Source organism: Rhinichthys klamathensis, unplaced genomic scaffold (assembly GCF_029890125.1).
Source record: "Rhinichthys klamathensis goyatoka isolate OS25496 unplaced genomic scaffold, OSU_Roscu_1.1 h1tg000157l_1, whole genome shotgun sequence".
Lineage (NCBI taxonomy): Eukaryota > Metazoa > Chordata > Actinopteri > Cypriniformes > Leuciscidae > Rhinichthys > Rhinichthys klamathensis.
The window spans coordinates 3729169-3746786 of NW_026606692.1; the positions used below are offsets into that span (position 1 = coordinate 3729169).

At 36.6% G+C, this 17618-nt stretch overlaps 2 protein-coding genes across 6 annotated transcripts; both read left to right on the forward strand.

Moving 5' to 3' along the window:
* The first annotated feature begins 1833 nt into the window (after nt 1-1833).
* On the forward strand, nt 1834-7625 carry cnppd1 (cyclin Pas1/PHO80 domain containing 1). Its single transcript, XM_056258682.1, has 8 exons — nt 1834-2009; nt 2413-2515; nt 3292-3373; nt 3481-3601; nt 3719-3847; nt 4013-4074; nt 4423-4540; nt 5985-7625. Exons 1-8 carry the CDS (start codon nt 1947-1949, stop codon nt 6606-6608), a joined length of 1302 nt encoding a protein of 433 aa, XP_056114657.1. The 5' UTR covers nt 1834-1946; the 3' UTR covers nt 6609-7625.
* Nucleotides 7626-8334: 709 nt separating this feature from the next.
* On the forward strand, nt 8335-16580 carry prkag3a (protein kinase, AMP-activated, gamma 3a non-catalytic subunit). Of its 5 annotated transcripts, none has more exons than XM_056258686.1 (13): nt 8335-8445; nt 8977-9013; nt 9121-9227; nt 9362-9443; nt 9540-9598; nt 12336-12396; nt 12845-12899; nt 13473-13599; nt 13697-13862; nt 13938-13975; nt 14078-14224; nt 15077-15247; nt 16413-16580. In XM_056258686.1, the coding sequence occupies exons 1-12, from the start codon at nt 8365-8367 to the stop codon at nt 15191-15193; spliced, it is 1077 nt and encodes a 358-aa protein (XP_056114661.1). In that variant the 5' UTR covers nt 8335-8364; the 3' UTR covers nt 15194-15247; nt 16413-16580. The 5 variants fall into 5 exon arrangements, with proteins under 5 accessions (XP_056114661.1, XP_056114664.1, XP_056114665.1 ...); XM_056258689.1 differs by having other exon boundaries at nt 15077-15170; XM_056258690.1 differs by having other exon boundaries at nt 12336-12381.
* The last annotated feature ends 1038 nt before the right edge of the window (nt 16581-17618 follow it).

The window sequence follows — 17618 nt, forward strand, 5'->3', positions numbered from 1 at the left end:
ACTGGGATTTTCACGCACAACCATCTCTAGGGTTTACAGAGAATGGTCCGAAAAAGAAAAAACATCCAGTGAGCGGCAGTTCTGTGGGCGGAAATGCCTTGTTGATGCCAGAGGTCAGAGGAGAATGGCCAGACTGGTTCGAGCTGATAGAAGGGCAACAGTGACTGAAATAACCACTCGTTACAACCGAGGTATGCAGCAAAGCATTTGTGAAGCCACAACACGCACAACCTTGAGGCGGATGGGCTACAACAGCAGAAGACTCCACCGGGTACCACTCATCTCCACTACAAATAGGAAAAAGAGGCTACAATTTGCAAGAGCTCACCAAAATTGAACAGTTGAAGACTGGAAAAATGTTGCCTGGTCTGATGAGTCTCGATTTCTGTTGAGACATTCAGATGTTAGAGTCAGAATTTGGCGTAAACAGAATGAGAACATGGAACCATCATGCCTTGTTACCACTGTGCAGGCTGGTGGTGGTGGTGTAATGGTGTGGGGGATGTTTTCCTGGCACACTTTAGGCCCCTTAGTGCCAATTGGGCATCGTTTAAATGCCACGGCCTACCTGAGCATTGTTTCTGACCATGTCCATCCCTTTATGGCCACCATGTACCCATCCTCTGATGGCTACTTCCACCATGTCACAAAGCTCTAATCATTTCAAATTGGTTTCTTGAACATGACAATGAGTTCACTGTACTAAAATGGCCTCCACAGTCACCGGATCTCAACCCAATAGAGCATCTTTGGGATGTGGTGGAACGGGAGATTCACATCATGGATGTGCAGCCGACAAATCTGCGGCAACTGTGTGATGCCATCATGTCAATATGGACCAAACTCCCTGAGGAATGCTTCCAGCACCTTGTTGAATCTATGCCACGAAGAATTGAGGCAGTTCTGAAGGCAAAAGGGGGTCCAACCCGTTACTAGCATGGGGTACCTAATAAAGTGGCCGGTGAGTGTATATATACATACACACACACACATGCATAAATACGTGTGTGTGTGTGTGTTTGTTTAATTATTGTTATTGGTATTATGGTTATTGATCTCTAGGGATTAGTTTATACACAATATATGAAAATGTGTAATAAAAAGTTATTTATTAGGATCAGAAAAGAGCACCTACAGAAATGTAACCACAACAGTTCTGCATCATGTTACCATAAATATCACCAATCACCGGGGTATATATATGATTTGCTGAAAACTATATGGCTCATGAATATTAAATACTTTATGTGATTGGACGCTTGACTGAGTGACGCGAACATTGGATGCGAAGCATCGCATGAAGAACTTATTCATAATAGATAAACAGGTAAACTGTCATACCGATCTAGAAAAAATCTTGAAAAAGTAACACACACACATATGCCTCTTTCCTCTAGTGGGCGCTTTACGGTCAAAAAGACGAAATACTCAACTCAAATCTATTTACAAATTGAATAAAACATGTTTTAAATATATTACTCCGAATGTAAATTGACATATAAATGAATTTTGCTTTCGCAATCTGAAATACAATTATTTAAAAAACGCTTTAACGAGTAATCATAAACGGCTGCGATTGGTCCATTAGCAACAGCGGTGTTTCGTCGTGATCGTGATAGATTATAACACTGATATGAGGAACGTTTGCCTTTGAATACAATTTCACACAAAAATATTCTCTGTACCTGACAGATTAGAAACCATAAATATGTTTGACCCAACTTCCGTCCAATAAAAGTCCCGCCCCAGTCAGAACTCACACTAACTGCAGTTTACGCTCTTTTATGCTATTTCTACACAGCCGAGCACATTGACTTGCGTAACTGTGATTCTGAATCCGTTGCAACGTAACTTATCTGTCACGGTAGAGAGAGGGCGCCTTCACGACGCCTTTCTTCGGCCTTTCTGTGTTTTCAGTCCTTTTAAATGAACGTTGGAGGGCCAAAATGGATTTTGGCGATTTATTTGATGAGCGGACGTTTACCTTTTCTGACTTTCAAGAGTTTACGGTCAGTATCTTGGATGTTTTTGTTCCGGTTGCGCTGCAGCTTTGGCGGGTGCCCGAGAAACTCACGCGAAACTGACTGATACAAGAACTTGTGTTTTTGATAATGTCTTCCTTCATTTAAAGCCCAGAATTTAGACTGACAGAAAATGATTAACGTTACTCGTAAATACAGCAAATGTCTCCTTTTTGCAGTATGTAAGTGTAACTTTTTGCTGTAAGTATTATGCTAACTTAGTTCGAGGCTTCATCATAGGCCCAATGTTTAGGTGTGAAGAAGCACGAATATCAGTACTTATCTTATTGCTTTAATGATGTTATTTAGTCATAATATGCCTCTTTTAAGATTACTATGAAGACAGGTATCTGACATTTAAACATGTTTTGTATTCTGTCATCCTGCTCAGTTCCTGCCTAGACACGAGCATTGGTCAGAGAGAGTAAGGAAACGACTGTATTATGGTCTTGATTCTGACAGCCCGTTGGATGCTTTATCTTGTCCCATGACAGGTGAGTTAACTAGTTAGTGCAAACTACAGTAGTCAACATTTGAAGTAACGTTAGATCAAAAAAGTTCATCAAAGTTGTCCTAAGTCCTATTGCATTAGTTGTGCAAAAATGCAACAACAGAGCAAACTACTACAGTAGTCAACATTTGAAGTGGATCAAAACCTTTCATCAAAATTATACACGAATTTTGAACAATACGTGTATAATTTTGATGAAAGGTTTTGATCCACTTCAAATGTTGACTACTGTAGTAGTTTGCTCTGTTGTTGCATTTTTGCACAACTAATGCAATATCATTTAAGCTATCATCTTCACCTAACTGCTTGTTTTGTCTCCTGTGTTTAACTTGCATGTAATATTTCTTGAAACATTTTGAAGTTACGGAATATTTTAATCTAATAATTAAAATTTTTACATTTTACAATTTACAATTATGTGCATGATGTTGTTTAAATATTTAAGTGATTTAAAGAACTATAAGATAATTATTATTTGAATAAGTAAGTATATTTTTATTATGACTTATTTATTCTCCTATTTACAATTCTAAGAATGTTATTTGAAGTCTAAAATTACATACAGGGGAACATTTTACTCATATTTGTACTTTGCCTTTGCATGAAATTGATTGGGGTCAAGCAAAGTTTGTATATCATACATTGCATTCCTAGATTTGGCCATGTTTCGGTTGATAGTTTTTAACATACATATTCTATACATATGATGGTTACTGCTAGATCGAGTATACACTTCACTCATAGTTGTATTTCCTCTAGATATTGCTGTGGAACTGCTCCAGAAATCTGCCCCAAGTCCCATAAGGAAACTTCACAAGAAATATGCTGCACATGTGGCCAGGTAAGATTGCCTTATTATATCTTAGACTTCAAAATGTAATCTCATTACACTACATACTGTTGTTTATATTTACTGGATCAATATCAAACCCTTTTTTTGTGTTACAGGGAAGCTTGTATATCTCCTTGCGCTATGATGTTGGCCTTGATATACATTGAAAGACTGCGACACAGAAACCCTGAATACCTGCAACAGATCTCATCCTCAGACCTCTTTTTGATATCCATGGTATTCACATCCAAGCATTTTTATTAGCTTTATTTTTTCTGGTTCGCTATTCCGGTCAATTTCAATGATGCTGTTGGTGATAATCATATTTCTCTGAATTTCCTCTGTTGTCTCCAGATGGTTGCCAGTAAATATTTGTATGATGAAGGAGAAGATGAGGAGGTTTTCAACGATGAATGGGGTACTGCGGCCAAACTGGATGTTCATACTGTCAACACTCTAGAGATGAACTTCCTCAATGCGATCGTAAGCGTGACCTTCCAAAGAACTACAGCCATTTAAAGTAGTTGGGCTTGTTTTGTCCTTTTATTTTGAGTATGAATTTTTAAGGCTAATACTAGACTAAGTTTCATTGCTGGTTGTGATTTTTCTATTGAAATTGATTTGAAACAAGATCTTTCACATTTACAGGACTGGAACCTCTTCACCGAGCCCAGTGACTTCTTTAAAGTCCTCAGTAAGGTGGAAACCAGGTTGGTTAACACGCACTTACTGTGTCATACATCTAATATGATCCTTATACGCTTTGAGTGAACACCCCTACTGGCCTTTAAGGGGTCACAGCATTTTTGTTCTTTTCAAAAGATCACAGAACATTTTTGATGGCATGACCTGTTTTATAGCTTTTAAGGCTTTTGAAACTGGGCAGTGGCTCCCTTGGGCTTAATGCAGCTGCCCTTTTTAGTCTAATCTGTTTGTCAGAGTGCTTTGAAGTAGCAGTACATTTAAGGTCTGAGTCATGTGCTAATTTTGTTGTTACAATGTTATTATGAGTTCCAATGTAAAAAGATCATGTATTTTAATGTGCTTTGTCCCTGCAGCATTGCGGAGCGGCAAGGTATGAAGCGAGGCTGGTTCACCTACACGGATCTCTGCGTCCTATTGGAGCAAACCAATTGGAGGGAAGCCCTATCAGCAATCTACCAGCACTTTACCAAGGTGAACAATCATAGCTAAACCCGTATGGGCTCATTAATACACTAAAAAAGTAGCACATGTGCACTGTATTCCAAGTCATCTAAAGCCTTATGCTATTTGCTGAAAATCTTCCCCATATTTGCCCTCAAATCTCATTTGATTCAAATTTGGCACATCAAGACACCTGTTTTGACATCAGTGATATTTCACATTGGGTCATGAGAGGAGATTTTGAGCAAATACCAGCTTACATTTTGGTCTGTTCCTCACACTAAGGGCCCTTACATAGTCAACGCATCGGTACGCATACGCGTGCGCAAGGCTACACATCGCTACGCTTCGGCCGCCATTATGCGTCGATGCGTAGCCAAATGTGTCATCCTAGTTTTTGATACGCGACGCGCCGATGCACGCAATACTATGCGTTGTCGGTGGGGGCGACATTGCAAGTAATGTACATAAAAAGGTATATTATTATGTTTACAGAAGAAGAAGATTTGGATACAATGGCGGGCGAAGGGGAAAAGTTATGCGAGCTTGTTCGTATACATCCTTTGTTGTCGCCGATGTAAAATCAGCAATATGCACTCCTCTTCAGTTGCCATTTTGATCTGAATATTACGTGACCCGACTCTAGACTCTACTACCCCCTGCTGCGCGATCGGTGTATTGCATTTCACGCATCGCCGGTGACGCTTGTGTACTATGAAAAGGAGCGCGTAGCTCGCGTCGCTCGCGTTGCTTGCTCGCGTTGCTCGCGTTGACTATGTAACGGCCCTAAAGCAATTTTATGGCTTAAGAAACAATATTTGTAATCGTCTTTAATTAGAGGTTGCGCAATTTGAGGAGAAAAAATCCAATTATGAATTTTCGCATAAAATAAACGCTTTTTAAAGTGTTTACTGTGCATGTTTTGTTGCTTTATTAAATTAAAATACAAATTTTGATTTATATATCGATGTGACTATAAAATAATAATATATATATATAATATCACAATTTTTACAACTAATTTATTAAACAAAATAAATATTACTACTGTAATATTTCACTGTAAAATAAAATGAGTATTTAAGAAAAAAATATATTATACTAAAAATAAAATTACAATACTAATATTAATGGCTGTAATTTCTTCGATTTCAAATGTTAAACCATTGAGCTTTAATTTAGGTGGTAATCCGTTGGGAGCTTTTAAAGTGCTTCTCATTATTATCAGTTTGAAAAGATGGTGTGTTTCATTTTCAAATGCACGTTATAAGCAACCCAAACTCTCAGCACTTGTAGAGTTCACGTGGTGGAGCAACATTTACTGCATACCGAGCCACTTGAAACACTGCTTGCATGTAAATGAACACAGTGCCACACTTCACTCTAAAACCTGCAGCGCATATATTTGTTCACATCCTATATCACGATTATGCTTTAATTTTGTTCCGTTATTGTGATCTTTGTCTTCCTTCAGATTACCTGTATGTTGGGTCTCCTGTACTTGACTAGCGTAGCCGGTCTCATCGCTTCTTCCGCTGTCATCCACCAGCTCAGCCGTCTTCCCAATACCAGCCACACTTACTTGGACCCGCTTAAGCACACATCCATTCAGACACCAGCAGTCCCTCCTGAGCTCTTGCTGGACATGCCTCGGCCAACCTCAAACCTCCATTGCTGTGTCCTGACCAACGACAGCTTGAAGCCGCGGCCCACCGTCGTGCCAGAGCAGCAGGTTCCTACCTCTTCATCCTATCAGAACATGGTGCTCTGCCTCTGGGGCTCCATCCTCTCTACTTTTTCCTACTCTACCCCCTCGTTGGACATCCAGCCACAAGACTGTTTGGTATCTGAAGTGATCTGTCACGGTCACACGGGCGGTTTCCCCCAATTTGCAATGGCTCGCAATGGCTCGACGACTCATTCCACGCCGTGGTATGCCCGTCTCACTGCACATTGGCTTGGGTTAGGTCAGTTTAGCATAGGCCTGATGTTTCCAGACCCCCATGTTAGCTCAATGCCACCATTTCAAAGACACCCATGTTGCCCAGAGAGTACTTTGCCATTTGGGAAATTGCCATCTCTTCTAATGCCCGGTTAGATGAGTCCTATGGCAAAAATAAAACCAGCTAAGTTTACATATTACGCAGTCAACTCCCTTGGTTTTCCTTGTTGTAAATGAACCAGTGATATGGGTTGGTTATAACCAGGTTGTGGTGGGATAGTATGTTGGAGAGAGGGTAGTGGGGAGGTTTATTACAGAAGTGGCATATGCTGAACGACAGTGAATTTTGACGTGTGTGATGCAGTGCACGCTAATGCAGTATGAATGAACAGGCTTTCTTTTCTTTTCCGGCGGACGGGTCTTTTCTTTTTTTTTTTGCTGTTACATGAAACCTCCAAAGCAAGCACCCAAACAAAAATAATGGTAAGTAGTTACATAAGTTAACAAAAGGGTCTGCTTTTATGCTGGAAGTGCGTGCTCATGTTTTGAATAGTTTGTTTGGCTGAGGAGGGCTGTATTGTTAAGAAGTTTCTTCCTGTGAAAGCCTTTATTTTCAAGTTGGGAAATTGTTTGAATTTAAGCCTGGTTTTGTTCACTTGGTTTCAGAGAGGACGGGTAAAAGAAAAGGAAAAAGGGATCAGTTTTACAATGTCAGTTATACAATTTAGTTTAAGATAGATCTAAGATTTCTAATGTTCAGATAGTTGATGCCATACACATCATCCACAAAGCATTCATCATAGAATGCAACCGTTTTGTAAAAATCCTCAATATTTTGATATCCTGAAGTAAAAACATATTGGAATTGCTGAACGGGCTAATTCAATAGATTTATTTGGGTTCATTGCTTGACTTTAAGTTTAATTTGGCTTTATTTTTATGTTCTTTAAATATAATAAAGTAAATTATATATTATTAGGGCTTGGGCATAAAAATGCACCAATTAACACCTGATTTAGTGATCTCTTACATATCCACCATAATTTGTTCATGACAAATATTTGACTATTTTCATGACTTATATTTTCTGTCCCATTTTGTACATTTTGTATAGAAATTATAAAAGAACATATAGCTGCAACGATGGAAGTAATAAAAACATGTTAATCTCAATACTGGTTTGTATGTCTTTTTATTATTGTTATTTATTTTTGTGGTATGCAAGTGAAAAAGTTTTAACCATATCAAATTCAGTCCCCACAACAGAATAATGGCTGATAAATCTAAATCCACATTTTTATATAATTTTTGAGAATAAATTTAGCTTTAATTATATATCGGACAAATTTTCTTACCGGGCTGATGATAACATTAAAAATGAACATATCGGCCGACACCGATATGGTGGTGATATCGTGCATCCCTACTTAAAACACTGACCCGCGCTTGTCACAGGATCAAAAGGTATTTTATATTTTACGTAAATTATATTAAAACCCAGTTAAATGACTAAATATTTTCAGCAATATCAAAGACATTTCTAAGTTGGCTTTTGGCAGGTGTGGCATTTAATTTTGGACCCTTCATGAAGGAATGGGTGGTCGCGCGCATATCACACAGGCCACGCGCTATATTTGGAATAACGTGCGCGCGCTCTCCTAGTCCTACATACATGCCAGCTCTCGTTTCGTGTTGTCTGTCAGTGTCAAACCAGACATATTTACGCCACATTTAACAGGACTCCTACAGCAATATCCTAAAATAGATATTCTTCTTTTCACCAGAGCGTCGTCGCTTTGCCTTTGTCTCTGTCCATCGGCCCTTCTGCGTTTAGAGGCAGCGTCGCGTCTTAAATAACCGACCTCAGTTCAGTTGATCCTAATATAGCTCTGGTGAAGCGGGATCAGTGGGCATGCGCACTGCGCAGGACGTGGAGATGTGCACGCTGGAGCTCGACTGTAGTGCACACGCACAAATGGACACTGACACGCAGGTAAGCGACAGCAGGTAATAAACCTTCTCTTCAGGGTGTAAATCAGCGTCTAATGCATGCGGTAAAATAAAGGCTTGAGAGAATAAAAAATGCAAGACAGCTGAGCTCAACGTAAGCATCATGTTTTTACAAGTGGCAACATGGTAATATACCCTATTTTTTACGTTATTTACAAAAACACCATGGTGCTACTGTGTATTACTTTTTGTGCGTGTGTGTAAACCATAGTGGTTTGGAAGTCCAATGATGCACAAATTGTAATCTATGGTAGCCTACTATATACTCTATTAAAGTACCATAATTCTACCATCTGATCTGATACACCAATTACTTTTTGTAAGGGATGTAGCATAGCAATACCATTTTTTTTACATGTAATGAAAGCTACTGTTTTGATAAAACGATGCACATAAAACAGTTATGTATATATGTATATTATTAGTGCACCTAATTACAATTCTTTCATTTAATTTCTGAGCGCATAATTTTAGTCAACATAATGATAATGTCAACATGTTGGTTTTTTGGCAGGACGTTTGCCATGAGGACTATATAATGAACAGCACAGGTAGGGCAACGCACATTTCATAAATCATGAGAATTTGCATCCAGCACTTTAGGTTCTTAGGCATTTTCAAAATGGAGAAGTGATTTGGTGTTTTCATGTCCTTCCAGACCCCGATCCGAATGCAGAAGCTTATATGACCTTCATGAAGAAACACTGTTGTTATGATGCGATTCCCACCAGCTGCAAACTGGTCGTTTTTGACACCACACTGCCGGTTGGGATGCAGTACATTTCCTGGGTGTTATCGTTTAACATGATTTAAAATGTGATTCTCGTTGACATCAATAATTAACTTAGACAAAATATTTGTTTCGAGGAGGTGAACACACATCTATTGTATCGACACAGGTGAAGAAGGCCTTCTTTGCTTTGGTTGCGAATGGCCTGAGAGCGGCCCCTCTCTGGGACAACAAACTGCAGAGATTTGTGGGTAAGACTGACCCCGCTGAGCCTGTGCGTATTATTTTTATCTTCATGAATTGTTCTCTTTCGTAGTGTTTACTTCATTTCCTTGCCATTTTCTCAGGTATGCTGACAATCACAGATTTTATCAATATTCTTCATCGGTATTACAGGTCACCTATGGTGGGTTGCGATCCCTGCCTCTTCTCTTGTGTTGTCCTTCATGGTTTGAATCATATTGATTTCTACATTGACTGTCCACATAATGCTGCATGATACAGATATTGTTTTTTGTTAGTTGATGACATGCCTTGAAATAGTATTCGGCCCCAGTCTTTTTTCATACTAATGATTTCCTCAACTTGATATCTTGAGCTTTTGATTTGTAAATCAGTCACCTCTGATGTGGTAACAGTTGTAGTTACCAAAGAAAGTAGTAGGGATGCTCCGATCAGGATTTTTGCAGCCGATACCGATAGCCGATTTCTTGTCATGGTGATCGGCCGATACCGATCCCGATACCGATGCTTAATATACTTAATATAAGACAATGATAAATACGAACAAAATGGAGCAGTCTGATGCAGCCCACAGGCTTAAATTAAACAATGTCCAATAGTAAACTTTGGAGGACAACATAAACATTTAATCACCTAAAATAGAGAAGTCATAACTTAAACCTTGTCCAATACAAGTCTGAGCAGGACAAAAATTAAATAAATAAATAATTTAAACTCCTAAAAGAACAAATTGGAGTAGTTTGATGCTACTCATTAGAAGGGATGGGCATTTCGAGCAAAAATAATATTCGAAGATACTGTAGCTGGATATTATTCGAAAATGGCACCCCTCCCCCAAATGCACGCACACATGCATAGGCCACAAAAGTGAGAAAAGCGGAGTGGTCTGACGTTTAGGCTAAATATAACTTAAAAACGTAAATATACATTTCATATTTGTTTTATATAATATAATGTTCTTTTTTTTAATTTCATCTATGTTGATTATATAAAAAAGGAACCGCATGAGATGGGTAAGATAGGATCATAAGATGCCCAATATATCAGGAGACATTTGGAGTGGGTCAGACATGATTTTGACCACTTAAGTAAGTTTTGTTTTGTAGAAAGCCATTTTTTAAAGTGAATTTCGTTTTGTAAAAATTGTATCTTAATTTCAATCAATGTTACATCAACCAATTGGCTGGATTTAATAAATAAGAAGCGAAATATAGCAGACAATATAGGATACGGAGGCGCCCGCGCGTGAACTGGAGCGCGTCTCATAAATGAACCGAAACTCAGCGTATAAATGACTTGCCTCACAGACCTGAGAACGTATAGAAAGCTTGAAATGCTTTTAAAAAAACATTCAAATCGATAAGAAATGGGTTAGCCTACTCTCTGCTTATGTAGTCTATCCGTATGACGTGTGCATTTCTCTCTATAGGCGCGTTCACTACATGCGAAGATGGCGTCAACATCGCCAACTGTATCTTTGCAGCCAGAAAACACTAGTTTATTAATAAACAATTCAAATGTACCATGCTGCTTAAACATTACTTTTGCCGGTTCTTTGTGGCAAGCTTTATGCATGCGCTTGACATGCGGAATATAGGCAATATTACGATAACGCTCATTATGGTTTAGTATTTTCTCCCGTATATATTTAATTAAATTAATATAAATATGCAATTAGACTAATGGCTTAAATGAACTACTACTAGTCAACTAGAAAAAAAACTTTAGTCGTGCACGGGCAGCCCAATTTATTTCACATATTTCCTAACCAGCGCGTCACTGCGGGCGTTCTGAGCGAGCGGCGCTGTGTGGTCTGAGCGAGCGAAGCTACTCTTCAGAAAGCTGATCTCTCTGGAGGACAATGCTCCTCCACATGAGATTCCTTTGAAACATACATGGCAAATAGCTGTTTTTTTGACACATCATAGCAATTCCACACCGGCGATGACATGACTGCCAAATCATTTAAGTCCCCACGCATCATGTACCTTCTCACGTTTTGATGTCGGCCTAATCAAATTGTGATCGGTTTGTGAGATCGGCCAAGTTTAGTGAGTACCGATCGAGTCATAAAATGTGAATATCGGCCGATACCGATCTCTGGCCGATCGATCGGAGCATCCCTAGAAAGTACTGGTAATATTAAAGTAACTACATGGGTTATGGTCTGGTATATGGATATATTCAGGGTTAGTACCTAGTTACAACCCAGTTAAAGCTTCTCATCAGCTTTGACTAGATTTCCAGATATGGGTTGTCTTCTCAATACCTCTCACTTATTTAATAGTTATAAAGAGAAGTAATTTAAAAAATATATATGTTTAAATATACACTACTGTTTAAAAGTTTGGGGTCAGTTCTTTTGAAAGCATTCAGCATTAAAATAAAAAGCATTAAAACGATCAAAAGTGAAGACATTTATAAGGTTACAAACGATTTCCATTTTCAAACGATTTCCTTTAAATTCTTTCAACTTACCTTTGTTTCATCAAAGAAACCTAAAAAATGTATCGCGGTTTCCACAAAAATATGAAGCAGCACAAGTGTTTTCAACATTGATAATAAGAAATGTTGCATGCATCATATTAGAATGATTTCTGAAGGATCATGTGACACTGAAGATTGGAGTAATGATGCTGAAAATTCAGCTTTGCAAAATTACATTTTGAAAATATTCAAATCAAAAAACAATTTAAATTGTAAAAAATATTTCACGATATTACTGTTTTATTACTCTATTTTTGTGTGCATAAGAGACTTCTTTCAAAAACATTAAAAAATCATGACCCCAAACCTTTGATTTTTTTATATATACAGTAACCTTTGATATTTACATATTATACATTTATGTTACATTGTATAATATTATATATTTTACAGGTGCTTTCTTTCACTTGTAGGTTCAGATCTATGAACTGGAGGAGCACAAGATTGAGACATGGAGAGGTGATTCATTTCAAAGTAAATAATCTGAACTACACAGATGATGTTGGGATGTTGTCTAGCACAGCTATAAGGACGGACATTACCAGTTTTATCTAATGAATTCTGTCTTAAAGACGATGAGTTTGACTTACTAAAGCATTTAATATGTAAAATGTGCTGAATCAAAAAAGAAAGGAAATTATGCTTTTGACAGGCACACTTGCATTAGTTGCCCACTTTTTCCTTTAGTGGAAATCAAAATGATTCTATTTTTTTCCATCACTTCAGATGTTAGGATGACATATTTAGTATTGAAACATTATCAGGCTGGCTGTATCTCCACAGGGCTCGATATATCTCACGCAGCTGTCATTGTGTGATTATAGGGCAAATTTACTGCAGTGTCACCTGAGATGAACGACTTGCATTTGATTTTTTCCAATGTTTTTCTCTTTCTCTTGTCGTGTGCTCTCTCTTTCTGTAGACGTCTATCTGCAATATCACGATCAATATCTCATCAGTATCACGCCTGATGCGAGGTATTTAAAACACAGTTTGAGTTATGTAAGTGTGCCAGGGTTCCTGGTGCCATGTACGTTTGTTATACATAATTGTAATTGTTATTATGTATAAGATGCAAAATAGATATTCATGTTTACACTACCATTCAAAATGTTGGGGTCTGTACGATTTTTTAATGTTTTTAAGTGTTTTAATGCATTTTTTAAATATATATACAATTAAAAATAAGTGTTTAATAAAATTTTTGTAATGGCAAAGCTGAATTTTCAGCATCATTACTCCAGTCTTCGTCACATGACCCTTCAGAAATCATTCTAATGTGCTGATTTGCCGCTCAAGAAACATTTCTTGTTAATATCAATGTTAAAAACAGTGGTGCTGCTTAATTTTTTTAAATATGTATTTCTTTGATGAATAGAAAGTTCAAAAGAACAGCATTTTACTCACTTCCGATCAGTTTGATGCATGACTGCTGATTCTGAATAAGTGTTATTTCGATAAAAAAAATCTCACTGACCCCAAACCTTTGAACAGTAGTGTATCTATTTATAATATATATCATATTTCTAAATTTTTCTGTCCGTACACAGCCTCTTTGATGCCGTCTACTCTTTACTGAAACACAAGATCCACAGGCTGCCGGTCATCGACCCAGAGTCTGGAAATGTCCTTCACATACTGACCCATAAGAGAATCCTCAAGTTCCTTCATTTATTTGTAAGACAAAAACAATCCAGTTCTTGGCTCCATTTGAAGACATCATATTACAGATCAGCAGGTTGTTGTATAAATATGATTTTCTTTTCATCTCTAGGAAGCCGCAGTGCCCAAGCCACGCTTCTTGAACATGCAAATTAAAGATGCAGGAATAGGAACTTTCACAGAAGTGGCCACGGTCTCACAGACGGCCACTGTGTACGATGCCCTTTCTGTGTTTGTTGAGCGACGTGTGTCCGCCCTCCCGGTGGTGGATGACAACGGTACACTTAACTCAATAAATAACTCCGAAATGAATGTGTTACAGGACAAAATAAATGTTCTGTTTTGTTTTGTAGGGAAAGTGGTTGCCCTGTATTCCAGATTTGATGTGATTGTGAGAATCTCTTCTCCTTTTTTAAATTTCAGATATTAAAAGCAGCACTGGGTTATTGAGAGAACTTGTGTGTGAGACGTGTGTCTCTGTTTCTTCTGACAGAATCTTGCAGCGCAGAAAACCTACAATAACCTGAGCATGAGCATGCAGGAGGCAGTGCGGAGGAGGCGCTGTTATGTGGAAGGAGTCATTAAATGTTACCCTGACGAGACTTTGGAGACTGTTATTGACAGAATAGTCAAGGCAGAGGTAAGGATGTGTCTTCTCATTATTTCTGAGATGTTTACTTTGGCTAAATGACTACAGTTGGAAATCAGCCAGTTGGCTAATACTGGCACATTTATAGAAATGTCAATTAATGTGAATTGTCTTTATACATACAGTATATACATTGAAATTAGAAATAAAACATATCTCCATATATTTTTAATGTAACAAATTTTCTTTGTCTTATCTTTTTAAATTGCAAATGTTGTTCTATTTTATTGTTTTGTTCCGAATTTGATTTGTCATGGTTTTTTATATTGTTTTATAATTAATTTATTTAATTAGTTTATTTGTCAGGGACAATGTACAAAATACATTCATCTTACGAAAATATGTTTTATTTATGTGTGTTTTATATGTTTTATGCTAATTTCCATCTGCAAGTGTCATTTAATTGGAACAGAAGTTGCAATAGTCTTTTCTTCCCTATTGTGATGTATATCCGAGTGAAATCGCTTCTCGAACAATTAAAAGTTAAAAGGGTGCAAGGGCGGGATTTGATTTTGTCCATGGGGAATTGATTGGATGGCTGTGGTTTTCTATTGGTCGATCTCATGTGAGTGACAGGTTGTCCCGCCCTCATGTCGCCAGTAAACACGACATCATCAGAGAAGAGAAGAGATGTCACTGCTAGAGAGGGAGAGGATGATACTTTGATTAAAGATGAGAGCATATGAATAAAAAAATAAATAAGATAAGAGTTAAGACTAAATAAGAGTTGTCAATTTTGAACTTTTATTTTGTTACATTTTGTGTCTTAATTTTAGTTTGTGTGTGTGTGTGTGTGTGTGTGTGTGTGTCTTCTCTGAGATGTTTTATCTTGGCTCTGTCCAGGTCCATAGGCTGGTGCTTGTGGACAGAGATGACGTGGTTCGGGGAATAATCTCTCTCTCAGACCTGCTGCAGGCTATAGTCTTATCTCCAGCAGGTATTGATGCTCTGTTTTCCTAACCTGAGAGGATATGTTTTCTTCTGTTCCCTCATCTAACCAGCACTAGTATCCAGGTAGGCTTTACTCTGCCTTCCTAGCCTAGCTTTGCCAACACATGCATTGCTACTGCATACAGTACTAGTCAAAGGTTTGCACACACCTACTCATTCTTTATTAGGACTAAAGTAAAGTCATCAAAACTATAAAATAACATACATCGAATTATGTATTGATCAAAAAATGTTAAATGAATTACAATTTTTTTTTATCTGAGGTGCATCATGGGTTGTTTGAAACACTATTGATGTGGTTCACCAATATAAATAATACTAAAATAATTAATTTTCTAAATAATTTATAATCGTTATTTTTCTAAATAAATATATAATAATAATAATAATAACAATAACAAATAATAATGTTTATTTTTTCTAATAATAGTTATAATTAGTATTTGAATAATAATAAAATACTATTTGAAATAACAAACAATTATATTTTTCTGAATAAATATATAATGACAATAACAATAATACTAATTATTATTTTTTATTTATTTATATTTTTGTTGTTATATGGAATTTCTATAATATAGAAATGTAGACATATGCCTAATTTATATTTGTCTACAAAACACATTTACTGGTGTGTTCGAACGTTTTACTACTACTGGCAACTTACACCACAGTATTATGTTTCTTTATTAATATACTCTTTATAATCATTATTGTATATTATATCGTCTGATGATATCATGTTATGTCTTCTGTTATGTAAAGCTCCAGCACACATGAATCGCAGACACTCCTAAAACATTTGGCTCTCCACAATGCTGATGCATTTTCTTCCACTTTTGGGTATTCACAACCAGCGAGCAATGAAAATAACTGTAAACGCCCATATGCAATACTAATTATAGAAAATTGCTGATGAATAGTGTACTCCCTGCATGCGTTATGCATGTGCGTGACCTCTTTGTTGGCTATACGAGTATGTGAATGTTTGAGAAGAGAATACCCTGGTAGGTCAGGGTCGTGACCCCGGGTCCCTTTGTCATGGTCATTTAACACCAGAGCGTTTGGAAACAGTATAATGTCAACAAACAGCCACTTACTTCCCTGTGCTGATATTGTGGTTGTTCTACAGGTTATTTGAAGGAAAACCATGGTATTATAAAACTCAAAAAGCATGGTAATATTATTCTACTCTTTGTAAGTGTATTCTCTTATCCTGTTTCAGATATTCAAAGAGGATAAAATATGAGCAAGCAAGAATGAAGAAATAATCTCTTTTTTACATGATACATTTACATTGTAAAATTTCATGGATTATGTAGAGTGTATAATATATTAAACAACATATTTCTCATTTAACTGAGAGATGGTTTATGATGAGTACTGACAAAGAGAATTGTTGCTTTAAGTTTTTATGTATGATCGTGAGCACACAAGGCCTGGGATTTTGATCAAATTGATCATCTAGTTTGCCTTTTTGTGCTGTTATGAAATGTATAGTCAGATTATCATGTTTTTTTTTTTAAATAAACAATTCCTTGTGCTCTTCTTTATTTTGTCTGATTCCCAGATCTAAAACCCAGAAAAAACATCTGTTACAATACCATCGTATTCTTCAAGAACCATGTAAATATTATGGTAATTAATCCCATGGTATTACTAATTTACTATGGGTTTTGCACATTTATCATAAATATCATGGTACATGAATATGCTAGTCATTCCTGTACCATAATATTAGCACATAATTACTGTGGCATACAGTATTAAAAAACATACATATTAAAAATGTAATAGGCAGTACAGTACAGTCATGGTATGAGCCTGTAATAACATGGTACTTTGATATACTGTATGCCATAAATGTTTGCCATATTCATATACAGATGGTATTTAGACTGTACTGAAAGATTTAAGAATACAATGATATATGTTCAAAAAACTGTCGGTACCATGGTACTTTTTTTGTAAGGGTTAAATACCATGGTGTATGATTATGGTTGTTATTAGACAATTACCAGGGTCATACTATGTTTGTTTTTTGGGGGATTTATCGTGGTATTAACATCTGTATTCTATCCTATTATACCATATCATGTTATATATATATATATATATATATATATATATATATATATATATATATATACCCATTATTATCTTTTTCCTATGAAACAAGGACACAAAGTGAATACTGTATCCCACAAAATAAAATAATTTCTGTTGCTAATCCTAATCATCTGTTGCATTTTAGCTGCTTATTTTATTTCTAAATTAATAAAATACACTTATTACGAAATGAAACAAACTAAAAATAAAATAAATTAAAACATATTTTGTTTAATTGATAACATTTTATTTTAAGTGTTAATAATGTTATTAAAATATGTATTATAATATACATATTTAATTAAATTGTATTTAATAATAA